Source organism: Dermochelys coriacea, chromosome 1, assembly GCF_009764565.3.
Source record: "Dermochelys coriacea isolate rDerCor1 chromosome 1, rDerCor1.pri.v4, whole genome shotgun sequence".
Lineage (NCBI taxonomy): Eukaryota > Metazoa > Chordata > Testudines > Dermochelyidae > Dermochelys > Dermochelys coriacea.
Genome location: NC_050068.2, coordinates 10,124,618 through 10,143,012, shown reverse-complemented (window position 1 = coordinate 10,143,012; position 18,395 = coordinate 10,124,618). Strand labels below are relative to the sequence as shown.

The 18,395-nt window shown below is 41.7% G+C and overlaps 1 protein-coding gene across 2 annotated transcripts in view; it reads left to right on the top strand.

The window, feature by feature from the left end:
- The window catches only part of PPME1 (protein phosphatase methylesterase 1), a 42,487-nt gene that overhangs the window by 19,138 nt on the left and 4,954 nt on the right, over window positions 1–18,395 (top strand). For both annotated transcript variants that reach the window (XM_038391193.2, XM_043504025.1), the window contains exons 2-12: window positions 1,619–1,712; window positions 5,064–5,156; window positions 8,455–8,512; window positions 9,161–9,212; window positions 12,511–12,665; window positions 13,401–13,491; window positions 13,950–14,015; window positions 14,792–14,927; window positions 15,813–15,942; window positions 16,639–16,683; window positions 17,923–17,987. In XM_038391193.2, coding sequence (XP_038247121.1) covers window positions 1,619–1,712; window positions 5,064–5,156; window positions 8,455–8,512; window positions 9,161–9,212; window positions 12,511–12,665; window positions 13,401–13,491; window positions 13,950–14,015; window positions 14,792–14,927; window positions 15,813–15,942; window positions 16,639–16,683; window positions 17,923–17,987 — 985 coding nt within the window. The remainder of the gene's footprint in view (window positions 1–1,618; window positions 1,713–5,063; window positions 5,157–8,454; window positions 8,513–9,160; window positions 9,213–12,510; window positions 12,666–13,400; window positions 13,492–13,949; window positions 14,016–14,791; window positions 14,928–15,812; window positions 15,943–16,638; window positions 16,684–17,922; window positions 17,988–18,395) is intronic.

Genomic DNA, 18,395 nt, shown 5'->3' with positions numbered 1-18,395 from the left:
TCTCTCTCTCTCTCTCTCTCTCTCTCGTGTCATAGGCGCCGACTTTCCCTCTTTTTTTTTTTTCCTGTAAGTGCTTCCCCCCGGCCCCGCCCCCTCTTCACCCCTTCCATGAGGCCCCGCCCTAAATCTACCCCCTCCCTGCCCCTATTCCAACTCCTTCCCGAAATCCTGCCTCCTCCCCTGAGCGCACCACGTTCCCTCTCCTTCCCCCCCCCCGAACATGCTAATGCTGCCAAGTGGGGGGTAAGAGGAGCTTGGCTGCCAGTGGATGCAGAGCACCCACAAATGTTTGTTTCCCTGTGGGTGCTCCAGCCCTGGAGCACCCACGGAGTCAGCGCCTAGGTCTTTTGTGTAAACTTCCAGCCTGGGATTTAGCTGTTTCTATTCCCATTAATGTTAATAGGCATTATATAGGTAAATCCCCATATGCCTCACTACATTTAACTTTCATTCCATAGTTTCTGCACTATCTTGTCAGCCACAGTGAAATTTGCATCCTCTTTCTAGATTATCTTCATTGGTACTAACTACACTGTATAACAAGAGGAGGCTGTTGGCACAATTCTGATCTCATCACAAACGCTGATTTATCAGATGTAGAATATTTAGATCAGGGGTTCTCAAGCTGGGGGTCAGGACTCCTCGGGGGTTGAGAGGTTATTACATGGGGGCGGTCACGAGCTGTCGGCTACCACCCCAAACTCCGCTTTGCATCCAGCATTTATAATGGTGTTAAATATATTAAGTGTTTTTAATTTGTAAGGGGGGGTCGCACTCAGAGGCTTGTTATTTGAAAGGGGTCACCGATACAAAAGTTTGAGAACCACTGATTTAGATGCCATGCTAGATTAAAGACCACCCTTGCTAAGTGGCTGACTTTTTACTGTTCAAGCCAAAAGCATCAAGACAGTTTTTGTAGATGGCCAAATTCCATTTTTAATTATGGTCCTTGGGCTGAAGCATAAAATTAGGACTGTATGCTACTCTCGATCAACAGTGGAACTCCTGATGTTAGTGGAACTTTGCACAAAGATCAAGGATAGACTCTGACCTGTCTGTATTTCAGAGTAGCAGCCGTGTTAGTCTGTATTCGCAAAAAGAAAAGGAGTACTTGTGGCACCTTAGAGACTAACAAATTTATTAGAGCATAAGCTTTCGTGAGCTACAGCTCACTTCGTCGGACATCCGATGAAGTGAGCTGTAGCTCACGAAAGCTTATGCTCTAATAAATTTGTTAGTCTCTAAGGTGCCACAAGTACTCCTTTTCTTTTTGACCTGTCTGTAGTAACCTTTTCATTATCATAAGAAGTCTTGTTCAGTATCACTTAGTGGGAAAGCATTCTCACCTTCACAGCTTCCCCTGTTTCTGTCCTTTGTTTCTCTCTGATTTGCCACAAAAAAACCTAATGGGAGGTAAATGTGATTGGCTAATGACTCTAAAACTGTTAATACTGCATGAGGGAACTACAGGCAAAGTATCCTTTACTTTCTATCCTAACCCTCTGTCTAGTGTTGCTGTGACATGTATATTGTTAAAACATGCTGTTTCATCCACTTATGGCAATTTAAGTGAAGCATTATAAAATACTTTTACTCTTGCAAAAATTTTATATTGCAGACCTGGAAGAAAACGAGACTTTTCTCCAGTCCCTTGGAGCCAGTACTTTGAATCTATGGAAGATGTTGTGGTTGAAAACGAAAATGGCAAGGATATATCCTTTTACTTTATTCCCAGACTGAATTCTTCCTGATCTCAAGTGACTGGTAGGATTGTGTATCTTGTAAAAGAATCCCTGATAAACTCAATTTTTTTTAATTGTTCCCTCCATTACCCATCTTTTCCTTTGTGCTAATCAGTGCTACTGCCCCAGGCAACACCTATGTGCTAACAATTAAGTTGCAGAGGGAAAATATCTAGAAAAGTTGGCTTCTTGGTATTGCTTTCTGACCTCAGGTAATGTTGGTCATTCAAAATAGTGTCCATGGGACCTACGTAATAGTGTGTTAATGCTCTAGCCTTTCTCCTCTGAAGATGTGAGATCAAATTCTAACACGCGCGCGCACACACAATGAGTTGACTGTCAGGTTAGTTCAAGTTCCTGGGATGGCCACTCTTCTAGTGTGGGTTTGTCAACATTGCACAAGACCTTGCAGTTTTTAGTACAATCATCATTCTGTTGAGTCCTGGCCATGACAAGGATAACACGATGAGTTGCAGGTCAGGATTGAGGTGCATTGGCACAGCTGTGTGGGAGAGGTTTACACTATGTACCTGTACTGGGATATGAGCGAGCCAGGCATCTGGAGACATGGTTTCACTAGAACCAAATTCACCAGGGGAAAACCTCTCTTACGCTTCACCATGTTCATTCAGCCTGTGGATGAGTGATGCCCTTTAGCAATGTACCACTGGCTGCATGCTAATTGGGAATGGGGGAGGAACTCACTTTCCATAGAGAGAGGAGATCCATAGCTAGGTTGAGAGCTTCTCTGGTGCTACCTCATCCTTCTGGAATAAAGATACCTTTAAATTTTGCCCAAGATTCTGAAAAACCTTGCCAGTAGAGACTGCCTGAGAGATGCTCTGAAACAGTACATTTCCTGAGTGCCGCCTTTTACTCTGCCCACTCTGGTTGTCCATTGGGAGCCAAGTGATGAATCTGTTCAACTTCCAAGGAAATCCCTTGAACCATTCAGTGTCAGGAGCAAGGGGAACAAAAAGAAGGCTAATGTACAGGAATAAGGAGCTCTGAGTTCTTTACCTGGCTCTGCCACAGATGCGCTGAATGACCTTAGCCAAGCTATTTCTCTCTGTACCTCAGGTTCCCTATTTATAAAATGGGAACAACACCTGCCGGTCATGGCTCTTGTGAACCTTACTTATTGTTCATAAAGTGCTTTGAGATCCTTGAATAAGATGTGCTGGAGACCTGCAAAGTAGCATTTCTATAGGTTAGACTTTGTACAAATTAGTATAACTTAAACAGGTCTCAACTGCAAAGTGAGACAGGAAAAGTAAATCCTTTCCAGGCTGATAGGAAGCCAAGTTACAATCCAAAGCCAAGAGCCATTATTTGTCGGTTCAGAAGTGTGTGTGGTGCATTAGATGATTAAAGTCACTATGGAAGCAACCTGAGTAACATTCCTTACTTACTTCACTTGTCACTACTATCCATTGTTTTCTCTTGAATCGTGTTCTGCGTAGATTAGGCAGCTCTCCCAGGTTTCAGAGTTCCTACTGACTTATTTGTATTACAGTAGCACCTACAGCCCCTAACCAAAATTGAAGCCCTGTTATGCTAGGCAGTGCACAAAAACATAGTAAACGCAGTCCCTGTCCTGCAGGTGGTGTTCTAAATAGATGAGACATTCAAATGGTAGAAGGGAAAAGAGCAGAGGTGAATTTTTTTGGCAGAATATGCCAATTCATGGAAATTGTTACATTCCAGTGGTAACCTCCCCAGCTCCTCAGGAGTCTGGGAGCCTCTCACACTGGAGCTCTCACGGTTGTCAGGCTCCCTGCTCTCTGGCAGGTCCCTGGGAGTCAGGTGCTTCTGGCTGCTCCATTTTCTTTTTTATTTCTACTTTTTGTTCCAATCCCATTCTCCCCCCGCCCAAAAAAAAACTTTTTCAAAATGTCAGGATTTCTCTTGAAACAGAAATTTTGTATTTTAACCAGCTCTAGTAAAGTGACTTGCCCAATCAATCTGGGGCAGAGGTGGGTATTTGAGCCCAGAGCTCCTGACGCCCAGTCCAGTGTCCTATCCCTGGTGCACACTACCTCGATTGGTGGGTTTTAAACTTTTTTTTTATTTGCAGACCCCTACATAATTTTGAACAGAGGTGTGGATCCCTTTGGAAATCTTAGACGTAGTCTGTGGGACCCCCTGGGGTCCGCAGACCACAGTTTGAAAACCGCTGCTCTCGTGATTGCTACTTTTTTTAGCTGGCTTTCTAGCATATGCAGATAGGCTGTAGGGAGACATCAGCTATCTTAACGAAGACACTCTACTAACTCATGGATTCACGAGGGTAATTAAATTGCCCAGAGTGACACGTATAGGTTTGTCTATTTCTTTTTCTGACAAGTAATGGGAGAGTGTAGTAGACAAAATGCCAGTTTGTGGTCCCCAACAGTATCCTGAGCATTCCAAGCTTTTAACTTCATTTTTTCCTGTTGATTTGTTTTCTTTGATACATATTACGTGCAGTTACTATTTTCATGGAGAAGAAGGTGTGTGATGAGGAGATTATGGGATGATGGGGAGGTAGGCAGTGAAGGTAGGTGGAGAGCATGGGCTAAACTTTGCCCCTACTTGTAGCTTGATCTATAGATTATGTATTAATATGATTACTTAAGAATTCGCAAAAAGAAAAAGGAGTACCGGTGGCACCTTGGAGACTAACAAATTTATTAGAGCATAAGCTTTCGTGAGCTACAGCTCACTTCGTCGGACATCCGATGAAGTGAGCTGTAGCTCACGAAAGCTTATGCTCTAATAAATTTGTTAGTCTCTAAGGTGCCACCGGTACTCCTTTTTCTTTTTGCGAATACAGACTAACACGGCTGCTACTCTGAAACTTAAGAATTCCCAGTTATCACTCTGAGACGTGACAGGTTCTTGTCCCAAGATTGGGACCAGTATTAAAATTACTGTTCAGTTGTGAACCCTGATGTGCACAGTTGTAACACTCACACTGTAGGAACCATTCTGTATTTACAATAGTTTATTAATACATTTAGCAAACATTCTAACCCAGCAAGGTAGATGACGATAACACAGAATGTACATCTGAACATCCGTATACTCGCACCATCCCTTGTTGAACAACCTGAAATGTTAGCCATTATCTTCCTCATCACCATCACCTTCCTCTGCCTCATCAATGGCCATCATTCTGTACAAATCTATTGAAGTTGAACAGAGGGCAGAAATGGGGCTTTTTTAATGTCCGTGAGTAATAATAAAGTGCTGGCAACCTTGTATGTGCTGTTAACGTTCTAACTCGGTAGCTTGTTTCAGGTAATTTTATTAAGAAACATTGTCCTTAACTGTTCATACACTTTTCGAATTTATAAAAGTGGATCGGAGGGCCCTGTCTTACTTTTGTTGCATGGCGGAGGCCATTCTGCTCTTTCCTGGGCTGTGTTCAATGTACGTAAGTTGATGTATACAAATGTTGCATCTTCCATCCATGAATGACATGAAAATATGAAGCCCCTGCTAAGCATGGGATAAATAATTCAGAAAGGTCCTTGTAATCTGCCTGTCTAGTTCATGCATTTGGACTTTTTTTATCACAAGCAGTAAATATATTTTATGAACAAAACACATCAAAGGCTGAGCGTCTGCCAACAGTTAGGATGTGGAGCTTCATCGAAGCAACAGCAGTCTCCGTGCCTCTGACCTGTTTTAATCTGAGATGCCAGGATCTTGCTCGTCACAGTTAAACCAACCTTTTTTTCCCAGATTGACTTCCCACAAATAATAGGAAGATGTTATTGACAACCTTTAATGGAAAGGAATAAGTTTTAAGCTATCTTATTTTTACCTTGACGGTACTGGTGTGGCATTGATGATGCCACATTATGACCAGGTTGAATGGTAATTCAGAAAGCCTCAGTGCTTGAGAAACGCTGAAACCCAACCTGATGTGTCAGTGGGAGCAAGTTCCATGGCTTAACTCCTTCCCTTCCAACAAATTTTTTATATATATAAAGCCTACAGGTTATAAACCCAACCAATAGCAGCATGTGTAGCTGTACTTGGGACCCTGACCTTTAACCCAGCAACTCTAATTGTAGATCTTGGGTCCGGTAGGTGGGTCTCTCTCCATCTCTCTTGATCTAGTCTGTCTAAGGTTTTTATAGGGCAACTTTTAATGAAGTATCTGTGAACTTTATACAAACCTTTAAACAGATCAGATACGCGCCAGTCACATGCAGTTTTCACCGTGATATTGGTCCTCTTGCAGTTAGGCTAGTACAAAGTGACACTCTAGACACTATAAGTAAAGGTCCATACAACTAATGGGAATGAACAGCTTGCAAGTATTTCAGAGTCCCAGGATCGCCACTGAATAAAACAGAGGTTGTATACCTCGCCATGAATCATGTTATAGTCATCAGCTAAGAGGTTAAAATTCTGAGATATATAGGGTATTGGGTCAGGTGTGCCTCATGATGATTTGACAGGCTAGGTTAGTTCTTTTGCATGTATAGCCTGAGTTGACCCACATCTTGTCAACTGAAGCTTGACCTTCAATGTGGGGCAAGTGTTTTTTTAAATCAGCACTTTCTCATTGAATTCTATAAAAACAACAAGGAGTCGGGTGGCACCTTAAAGACTAACAGATTTATTTGGGCATAAGCTTTTGTGGATTTAAAAAAACCCCACTTCTTCAGGTGCATGGAGTGGAAATCTATGCATCTGAAGAAGTGGGGGTTTTTTACCCACGGAAGTTTATGCCCAAATAAATCTGTTAGTCTTTAAGGTGCCACCCGACTCCTTTATCGGATGTAGCTCACAAAAGCTTATGCTCAAATAAATTTGTTAGTCTCTAAGGTGCCACAGGTACTCCTTTTCCTTTTAGTGAATACAGACTAACACAGCTGCTTCTCTGAAACCTTCCATCCTTTCTAAAATTCTACTTCTGATCGCTTTAAATACTACTATCTGTTACGCCATGATGCACAGCAAATCTGGAGTTACCCCATTAAATTCAGTAGAAGAAACTCCAGAGTTACACCATTGTTACTTCTAGTATGTCAGTTATCTATGCAGTTTCTGGACTTGGCAGTTAAATAGTATATAATATGCATGTCATTTGACTTTGCCCTAGACTCACAAAAACTATGTACCTGGAGAAAACTACAAAGACAGTTAGTCCATTCCATTCGGTTGTCAGTATCCACTTGTTCCCTGTGTATTTTTTTAATGAAAGTTTGCTCTAATCATTCGTATGTTAACTGTTTAGGATGATCGGGGGGGATTAAAAATAATTTTGTGGGTAAAGACTGTAAATAAAATTACTACAAGCAGAATCTACCTATCTTTCTCTCTCTGCTCATTGGTCTAACAGCTTATTGGTAAATGTAATGGTCATGGATGTATTTGTTCTTGTCTCACCAAAGCAGTTCTGTTCTGGTAAATCAAGGTCATGAGAGAATTTCCCTTACTATCGCATCATTCAGATTACTCTTGCATTGTGATTTTTAGCAGATGACCTCACAAACTGCTAGTTAAATTAATGCTTAGTTTTTTACCATTGGCAAACTGGGGTTCCAAGTTGATTTTTAAATGGTCTAAAATCGTTTCTGGCTGTAGTTGTTCTCTAGATTGTGGCTGCCACAATTATTTTAGAATTGGGAAAAGGAAACAAAATGTAGTAATCAGAAAGATATCGTTTTAATGGCCAGTATCTCATGACCTGCTGGGCCAGAAATGAATGCTCTACATCAATGACAGAAAGGGATTCTCATATCTGAATGGTATAAAGCATTCATTTTTAGCCCTAGTGGTTATGAGATACTGTCTTTAGTCCCTTGGTCCAGCAGTGTATTTTCCCTGAACTTGAATATAGTAACTGTCAGTCTGTGCCTATCAAATAGCTGGTGCTGTCTTGCTCTTCCTTCTGTTAAGAGCCTTTCAACAGATTTCACTACTACCACTGGGACACGATTTCAGCAATTGATTTCAGAACACAACATTCTATTTCTGAAGCCTTTTATTCAGCACAGAATGCCACTCCATCACCATGGTGCGTAAAATAACTTATGTAAATGTAGATGGCAGGAACAAATAATGAGGCATGATCTTATTGCAGCCTGGTGTTACTTTAAAAAGCATCTTAATTTGTTAGTAACCCAGAGGAGGACAAGAACACTCAGTTTGGTATATTTCAGTGGTACTGTAAAATTCCATTCTTTGAGAGCGAATTGAGTCTGTGCTGTAAAGCAGCTGCTATATCTTCTTCCGTACTGAGGAGGCGGTGCTAATTTTGGAACGTGTCGGGGCTTGGAAGGGAAAGTATCACTTCCATGTATATAATGGTATTACTGCATTTCAGTTTTTAGAGGTGTTTGTAGAGATTGAAACTTTTATCCTAAGAAATTTGATTTCTCATTTGTCTGAGATGGAATGTAGTGGGGGGGGGGGGGGAGGGAAGGGGGAAGATCCTTGGTAATCAATTGACTGATGGTGAAAAGGGTGGTGCTTTATTTACTGATTAAAGATCGCTTATACTAAATATTCTTGCTTCAACTTTGATTTCACGGCTACTCTGTGCCCCATCTCCAATCTTGCTTCAGCACGGTCACTGACAATTGAGTTTCTTTTTGACACACCATCTTGGCTTTTGCTTCTGTTGCAATGATTCATTTAATATTGTGAGCCCCTTTCTTAAATGAGGTGTGGCAGTTTTCAAACTGTATATCTTTGTCCCCTCTTGCAGTCTGCAATCATTAACAGGATTCAGTGTAGGACCGTGGCTTTAGATCTCAGAAGTCATGGTAAGTAATTAGACTTAAATCAAATTCATGTTCCAGTATATTTCTATTTACTAGTTATTTTTTACATTTGTGTTTAAATTAGATTTAACTGAATTACTCCATCCAAAAAACTGAGTTTATAGACTACCTATGAAATAATCAAAGCATTGCTACATTATAACTAAAGTAGGGATGAAAAGAATGTGGCTCATGTAATTCCACAATAAAGCTAGTGTTTGCTGTTATATAGAAGTAGAGATTCCACATGCCTGTATATGATGCTCCACCTTGATTCCCCATACATACTGGGATCAGTAGTCCTGGTGAGCCCAACAACCATGTAAAAGATGACTGTGTAGGCGGTCCACTTCGTAGGAACCTAGGGATGATCCACAGTCTTAAATTGCCAATATATGACCTTTACTTGGATATAGTTTCCCACCTCTGAACTACAATGTAATAAAGTGCCAAGCATTTTTATGAATCTTTATAGTTTTAATTATCCAAGATGACTGTGAAGAGATGATGCAAACACAGTTGTAATTACCGAGTAAATATATACAGGAAAAACTATCTGGGCTAATAATTGCTCCTATTTAAATCCTGAAGATTTTTAATCTGCTTTATAGTGTCTTTTTTTTGAATTGATGTCTGTTTTTTGCTTCGCAGGTGAAACAAAAGTTAGGAATCCTGAAGATCTGTCCGCAGAAACTATGTCAAAGTATGGAAGTTTACAATCTCTTTAGCCATTTCAGCCTTTCCCAAATCCTTATCTTCTCAATTCTTTGTTCTTTCATTCTTACCAACTTTTTACCCACCTTCAGTTTTCCTTCTATGAAGACATCATACATGCCAGTCATGTAAGGGGGCACTAGAACTTAAGCTGAGTTCCACTTTTCAGTGTAGCTGAAGTTGGTGTATCTTATGTCGACTTACCTGGCCGTGAAGATGGCGGCAAGTCGACTGCTGCCGCTCCCCAGTCAACGCCGCTTCCACCTCTCACAAGCTGGAGTTCCAGAATCGACGGGGAGCATGCTCGGGGATCGATTTATCGTGTCTCATCTAGACGCAATTGATTGATCACTATCCGGCGGGTAGTGAAGACCTGCCTTTAGTTCCTCATAACTTTCCTTCCTGTTTGGAAAGTTTTGAGCAACATCAGGTTAGGCGCAAGTTGAAATCATAACTCCAACAGTTGATGCTAGATATTTCAGACCTGACTTGTTCTGTAGATCTCAGTGAAAGGTAAATCTGGTGAGGAAATTCCCCTTTGTGATTTAAAAGTTATGAACATTTAAAGTTGGTAATGCTGTGGACCCACATCAGAATTTTTCTCCCCTTTTTAGTCTTTTTTTTTTTTTTTTAAACTCTGTTTAAAAACCATCTGCAATTAAGCTTTTAAAAAAATTCTCCAACTCTTTCCATAAAAAAAATTAATGTACTATCAAAGCTAACTGCTGAATTTGAGTTTTTACTGCAGTGTTCACTCAGCCACTTTTGTTCATATGTTGTGTGGTATTCTTTACATTTCTCTGTTGAATGCAAATTTTGATGGAGAGCTATTTGTAACTATACTATCAAGGTGCAGACGTTATGCACTGTGACAGATTTAACATTGCAGGAATGCACTGATCTTCTGGAATTTCATGGTTTTTGGGGGGGGGATAATTAATTTTTTCATCCTGAATGTGGCATTTATACTATTTCTTAGTATTTGATGTTTGTAAAGATAGAAGTGAGCGAGATTTCTCCACTTGCACAGTAGCTTCCATACCAACCTTACTCCCCTGTGACTGTCTCCATCCCCAGCTCTACCTTCTCCACTGCACTTCAGCCTGTGCTTCCCGCTCCCATGACTGTCTGTCTGTTCTAAGCCCTAGTCCCCAGCCTTGACCTTCCCGTGGACTCATTTCTTTGCTTTTAAATTCTTTTGAGAAAAGAACAGCAAGCATATAGACTTCCTTCATTCCACCCTTGCTTCTCCTGGTCTTCTGTTTTGCCTCCAACCCTGTCTTCTCAACTTTCCTCTCTGCCCAATAGCTTACCAATTTTGTCAGGGAGAGACAGTTAATCATATTCTTCCAGGAACGATGAGTAAAGGAGAGGTCACAATGCACACGTTTAGGGTCAGATGGAAAGCTGGTGTAAATGGGTGTAGCTCCACTGAAGCCACACTGATTTACACCAGCTCAGGGTCTGGTTCTTGTGTTACTCTATTCACTGTAGTATCTGGGTGAACTGTGCATGGCTTAAATACAGGGGAAAACCCCTTTCCATTATTATTTCAGCCTGTATTTCAAATAATGCTGCTTATCCATCCTGATGCGGGTCAGCTTTCTTTCCCTTGAAAGATTCCTTTTCCATACCTAACCTTCACCCTTGGGTGAAGGTTAAGTGTGACTCATGCCCAGTTTGGAACCACTACATCGAGAAAACATGTCCTGCACAGAATGAGACTTTCAGGCATGGTGAGCTGCTTAATCAAATTGCGGTGACCTGCTTCTGAATGCAAACCCTTCTTTTGTGACAAGCTGTGAGAGAAGCAATTACCTTCCACTAAAAATACTATATAATGCCCACATTTAATGCAGAGAGATTCTCCTGAAGGTTACAAAGTCCTTCATACTAAGAGACCCGCTTGGTTTGTTCCAGGGAGGCCATCTGTGAAATAGATTTTGACTTACTGTGTACCTTATTGCTGCTTCTCGCATCCTGTCAGCTCCTGATGTGCGTGTTGGTGTCCTGAGGAGCTGCCATGTGCAATGATTGTTTTTCAGATCTTGAGCAGCTCTAATATGGAACCAAACAAATAGGCAGCCTTTCATTTTAAACCTTCCTGCCCTCCTAATGATAGATTTGAAAGCTATTTCCAATTTGTCTTTAAACTGGAGTTTTAAACTGTCACTAACTTTTCAGATTCATAAATCCTCCTGCATTATCAAAGGAAATGGTTTAAAAAAAAATCACATATTTAAGTAATTTTTTTACCTGTTAATACCTTAAATTATTCTTCATCACTGATGCTATATATGCTTGCTTTTCTAGTCTCTTGGCTTGGACAGAGAAAACAAGCTAGTCAGACTTGCTTTGTGACAGTCATGTACTAGGCATAATGCTCTTTGTGTTTCTAACACATAAGGATAGCCATACTGGGTCGGACCAAAGGTCCATCTAGTCCAGTATCCTGTCTTCCCCCAGGTTCCCCAAAGGAAATTAACAGAACAGATAATTATTATCCCCTGTCACCCATTCCCAACACATATGGTGAATTGTTACAGCCAAGAAATCCTGTATGCATTTTTATTTGTATCCCTTAAACTACTTACTATTCTCTTTCCAAAAGGTGCTCAGATACTGCAGTGACAAGTGTTATAAGAACCTGAATATAACAATACGCTTGGTACTTTGGCTTCATACCGGTTCATAATTTCCCTGCCCCAAAGAGCTTATCTTCCAGAGAGAGAGAACTTTTTGCTTCTGTTCTATATGCCCAACCTCTTGCAATCCTGGTGGCTGGGGTTTGTTTAGGTTCTCAATGATTAGGGCTGAGAAAGCAGTACACTTCTCCTGACCCCAGTTTATTCTCTCCGGCAGGAGAATTGATTAGTTCTCTCACCTCACCTGTAGTTTCTTTTGTACTCCACAGACCTGGGGCAGGGTGGTCTAGTCTCCAGCTTTAGACAGCATCTCCTGTTAACAGAAATGGGAATTACATTTTTATATCCCTGATTCAGGAAAGCACGTGTTTAAGCATGTGCTTTGAGGGCTTTCATGAATCCCTGGCCACTGATAAGAGACTAGACTTCCATATCTATTACCATTGGGGCAGATGATCTAACTTAACAGGCAAATGTGCAAAGAAACTCAGTATTAGGGAAGAGTAGGAAATAAAAGCAGAGGGTTCAGTGTAAGTTTTTCATATTGAATTTTTCAGTTCCCCTGCCAGTGCGTTTTTACAAATCTGCTTCAGAAACACATTGAGGAAGAATGCCAACCTTCTGTCTCTCTTCCTTTGCCAGAGATGTTGGAAACGTGGTTGAAGCTATGTACGGGGACCTCCCACCTCCAATCATGCTGATTGGGCACAGTATGGGTGGGGCCATTGCAGTGCACACGGCAGCATCCAATTTGGTACCCAGTTTATTGGGTCTTTGCATGATTGATGTCGTGGAAGGTAAGGGTTTTTTTGTTTTTTGTTTTTTGTTTTTTTTTTAAATGTCCTTGGACAGTATCATCTGTTATGTTCTGTCTTCCTCTCTCCTCCCCATTAACTTTGTTGGGCCTTGAAGGTCTTTCTCAGTTGTGTTAACCATATGAAGCTTTCTCTTCTCTTATGCCAGCTATTGTATAGTTAGCATCACCTTAGCCTTTTGTTTTGGTTTTCCCAGCTGGACTTTTCCATTTGATTTTGTTTATCATGATTGCTGTGCATCACCCATTCTTATAACCAGGACCATGATTGCTGGGGAGTTTCTTACTGAAGCATATAGTGTCACCGCTGCTCTCTACTGCCTAAAATATCAGACCTGTTCACCCTCTAATGGCAGCAGCGTACAAAACTATACAAGCCCTGATACTAATACAGCTAATGGAGGTTTTGCTGATAGATTTGTTGTAATGATAGAATACCTGTAAGAGTTGTTAATGTGGATGCGGGAAGCAAACAACTTACAGAGTTGCTGACCTGGAAACCAGTTTGGTTTTTGGAAAAACTGTGTGAAAGCTGGTTTGGAGCGGCTATGTATAGTTCACGACTATAACTCTGTTAATCAACTTATCTTAAATCCTGAAATTTGCCTCCGTTCTCTCCCTCACATAGTTCACACCTTCGTATACCAAGATCTTTGAGATCTGTTGCAAGGATGTTGTCAGATGTTGGGTTCATTTAAGTCAAAATGTTTGTTTTTAGGCACAGCCATGGACGCATTGAACAGCATGCAGAATTTCTTACGGAGTCGTCCCAAAACATTCAAGTCAATTGAGAATGCAATTGAGTGGAGGTAATGTGCAAGTTTGTATACTCCTCAAAAATGTTCATTGTGTTGTTAATTCTGAAGTTGATCTTGGAGAAAGGATGGTCGTGTGATTAAGGCATTGGATTGGCACACCAGAGGCCTGAGTTCTGTTCCTGACTACCAACGCAATTCCCCCATCTTCAGAATGGGCATTATTCTTCACTGCCCCCAAGGGTATTGTGAAGATAGTTATTAATGTTTATGAGATGCTCGATCACAGTGATGTGAAAGCCATATAAACATCTCGATAATCATAGCATTCTGGGAACTCCAGTGTTTGTATGCCACATCTCTGTATTTGAGATGAGTGCTCGCAGGGTGAACTTGGGAGTGCTCCTATTATTACTGGACCTGTTAAATATTGAATACTAGATAAACGTATGCAATTGACCCTTGATGTTTGACCATTTTGATTCCCCCTTTTCTCTTTTTTTTTTTTCTAGTGTAAAAAGTGGACAGATAAGAAATCTTGAATCGGCCAGAGTTTCTATGGTTGGCCAAATCAAACAGTAGGTTTTGTTTTCTAAAACTTTCTTAAATGTTTTAAGATCCCAAATCGGTAATAGAGCATAAGTGTACTTTTTAAAAAAATCAAATCCATCTTCTACCAGATATCCGGTCCTCCTTGAACTTACCTGCCAAGGCTGACCACAGAGGGTGAGGAAAGTAGGACTAAACCATTTACAACCATCCACATTCCTATGATTAGGAATGTCAGTCAAAATTTCACTAGGGTAGAATGTAATTACCCATGAAGGATACTTTTTTTTTAACTGTGCAAAAGCCAGTTGTGCGCACAAGTGATGGAGCGCAAAACAATGGGTGTGCAATGGCCCATGCAAAGATGTGCTCACACCAATAGACTAGCTGGATGTCCCTTCAGAAATTTGGCCCCTAAATTCCTCCTGACAATTGAGCTGAATATAGTATTTTTCACTTGCTGTCCACCTGCTGCTGTGCATTGTTAAATAGCTGTCCATTGCACTCCAAAGGTGTTGGAGTTGAGTGGTGATGAAAGTAATGTAATCCTATACAACACCATGATGCTTGCCAGCAACATCAGGTATTTCTATTGTTTTATATTCCTGTATTGTCATAAAAAAACCTAATTTTGCTCGTTTGACCTTGACACTTCCTTTTTCTCCTTGATGTGGTAGAGCCTCAGATCAGCCAGTCTCTCTGAGAGCCAATTCTATCCTTTAGGTGCAGGTGGTCTCTCCTAGAATCATTAAGATGTTGCTTTTCACAATGGAAAAGGAATCAATTTCCAGTCCTATTTTACCAGGTGTGAAGATGCTGCTAGTCCTGAGGTCCCTAAAGCTATAGTAGAAGGGATTATTGAGGAGGAGGAGGAGGAAGAGGAAGAAGACTATGAAGGAAGAGGATCTGTTAACAAAAGGAAGAAGGAAGATGATACAGAGGTGGGGAGTTTTCACTGTGTTCTGCTGGAATCAATGTCTTCACTAGTCTCTTCCTCTCTAGGGTATCTGGAGATCTACAGGGAGCAAGAAGGCAACCATGCAGCCCTCAAAGGAGATGCTTCCATGGAGCTAGGTGCCTATGGGACATGTAAAAATTCTCCAAAGAAGGAGCAGTGAGCAATTGTTCAGCTCTCATTCAGGGCCTCGGTGTAAACAGGAGTAACTCCTGCGACCTCATTGCTTGCCCCAGGTCTGAGTTTGGGTCTTGGTCTCAGACTGCTGGCTACATTGTGAGTTACCACTTGAAAGTGTTTCTAGACGTTAATGAACGTGGCCATTGTACGTGGTCTAGAAGAGAACTACTCTTGTCCAGTAAAGTCTCTGTGTGCTGGGTCCTGACTCTTTCATCATATTATAATGGCTCATCGGTTTCTGCTGGGTGGTGTAGACCACGTGACCTAACAGTCTTATTCCCATATGTAAAGCTATTTGTGCATGATGCTGCAAAACTGTGTCTTGCCCAGGCTTTATTGAAGGACAGGTCCAGGTGTTTTTCTGCATGAATTTTTAGTTCCAGTGAAAGATGGCAGATTGACAGTTTGGAAATTGAAGGTCTCTCTTGCTCAATGCCCCAGGTATAGCATGTGCAGACCCATTAATTTACTGAGACATGGAGCAAGCATGTTTAGGGTTAAGAGGATGATCCAGTCTTTATGAGCAAGGTTGCCTAGTTAGTCCCACACATGGGGGACAAACTGACATTAGAGTCGTGTCCGCATTTGATTCTCTGTGCTTTTATTTTGTCTTCCGAGTGGCGCTTTGCTGAGTTTATTCTACACTCGTTTTGGTTGAATACTAATGCTGAGCTCTTTGTCCCCCCTGTAGACAAAGAAAGAACATCTGTATACATGGCGAATCGAACTGTCAAAAACAGAAAAGTACTGGGATGGGTGGTTCAGGGGCTTATCGAATCTCTTCCTCAGTTGTTCTACTCCAAAGCTGCTGCTTTTAGCGGGTAGGTGTTTCCTTTTTCTCCTTAGTTAGAGCTGTCATTCACTTAGATTACATTCAGCCTGTGTTTTAGAGGAGGGAAGGGCAAACCTGTGGCTAAGATACTGGTCTGGACACAATAGGTCTGGATTCTATCCTGGCCCTTCTATGTACTTTGAGAGACTGGGCAAATCATTTAGTCTCTCTGCAACATGCACATGGGAATTGTGGGATTAGATATGTGTATTGTGATACTATGTCTCAGCTGTCTGGCAGGTGTTGCAGTTGTAGAATTGAGCTAATATCCTGCAAGGAACAGGATTGAGACCCAAGCCAATCCTCAGGAGTAATCGCTTAGTTACTGCAGACCTGGGTTGGATTTGAACTCGTGACCTGAAGGTGAAAGGATCAGTATTCCAAGACCAATCCCTATCACCCTCCAGTCCCCTTGTGATAGGGAACACTGGGTCTCCCATAGTTGAGTACCATTTAAAGATGTCTGGGAGGATGGATGGATGAATGTTCCTTCAAGTTTTTGGCAGCGATCCTCTCCTGTCGCTGTATGATCCTGATGTACAGCAGGGAAACAGTCTAGAGGGTGTCGAGATGCTTTTTCTATTCCATTTTTTCACACCAAACATCTCTTGCAAAGTCTTAGCAGGACCTGACTAGACACACACTCCCTGGCTTCTCCCCAATACATCTGTTTGCTTTATTCCAGGTGTTGACAGGCTGGATAAAGATCTAACAATTGGACAGATGCAAGGTAAATGTTTAATACTGCTAGCTATAATGCTTTTTCAGGGGATAGTTTGTTGCAGAGAATGAAAAAGAGAGCTGGAGAAGAAGGCTGAAATGGTCCTGGCCAGGGCAATCTGTATTGGGACAAACAAGTATTAAAGAATGTAGTTAATCCCCAGAGTAACAGTGTGATCCCTTGTCTATGATTCTCTCTAATGGAAGCTGGAGGAGTTATTAGATCTTGCCAATCACCCTGGTGCTAATGCAGGGCTGCGATATTGCTTTTGTTCAGTCTGGAATTAAATATTCAAGTGATGGGGCTTTGTCATGTCTTGTGAGGATCATTCTGTGATTTTCAGTCTTGCCATTAGGAAGCTTATCCTGATTTTTTCAGTCTGTTTTCTTTTAATTCCATCCCATTGTGCCTGGTGGCATCACCTGGTGCCACCTGAAACAATCTCTCTCTGGTGCTGGCAGACCTCTACTAATGCTTGAGAGACATGGCAGGGGAGGTAATATCTTTTACTGAACCAGCTTTGTGTTGGTGAGAGAGACCAGCTTTTGAGCTTATGACCTGAAGAAGAGTTCTGTGTAAGCATGAAAGCTGGTCTCTCTCTCTCTCTCTCTCTCTCTCCAACAAAAGTTGATCCAATAAACAATATTCCCTCACCCTTTATCTGTGTAGTGTCCTGGGACCAGTATGGCTACAACAACCACCTCTAATAATGCTTGACAGTTACATTAGCATCTTTCCCCATCCAATCCCCATCACCGATTTCTTTGGAAATCTGATATTGGAAGGGAAAATGGATGATTGGATAAAGGTCCTGGTGTGGTAGGTCTGACACCTACATTCATGTCAAGAAGATGGGATCGCATTTAATACAAAGCTCTCGGGAATTAAGGATTAGGAAGATGGTTGTAATTAATTCAGACCTCCTGCACAAGTAAGAAGGCAAGTTCTTGCCTCCTGCAGAAGCTTTGTGTTCTCCATATGCTGCTGTTTGACATCTGGCATCAAACATAGCTTCTTGAGTCCTCATCCGCTAGATAAGACAGCGGGGCTAACTTGTAAAGAGTTTGAGATATCTAGTAGAAATGCCCATAAAAGCGCAGAATATTTTTGCACCTTAACAAGTTCAGTCCCTGCCTTTAGCCTTTATAGGGGTTGGCTTCTGCAGTCGCATGTAACACATGCCTGAGTCATTGCCAGGGAGGGATACATTCACTCTAAAAGTAGCTGCACTGATTGTTTGATCTGCAGGAAAGTTCCAGATGCAAGTCCTCCCTCAGTGTGGCCATGCAGTCCACGAAGATGCTCCAGACAAGGTGAGCTGCAAAGTTTTGGTAGCAGTCCGTTTGAGTTGCATGCAAAACGGGGCCATCGCTAATACAAAACCGAGGGCAAACCTCATGGGCCTTACGTGCTCCACACTTATAAGGGGACCTGGTTACTGATGGAGCAGATGGGACTAAATCATATCCCTGCAGCTGCCTTGAGAGCCTGGACTGGCCAAGACTTTGATCTGCTTGTGGGGAGACAGGTCCCACCTGTGCTACAGCTTTATCTGCGTCGGGCCAGTGGTGGTGTATAACTGACTCAATGATACAGTAATTATAATGTGGCATGGGATTTTCCAGCCTTAACTTCTCTTAGGTTACCTCAGCTTTTCCCTTCCCCCTCCAGCCTTCAGTGCAGGTGGCTGCTTTTATAGAGGGATAACGTCTTATTAAAAC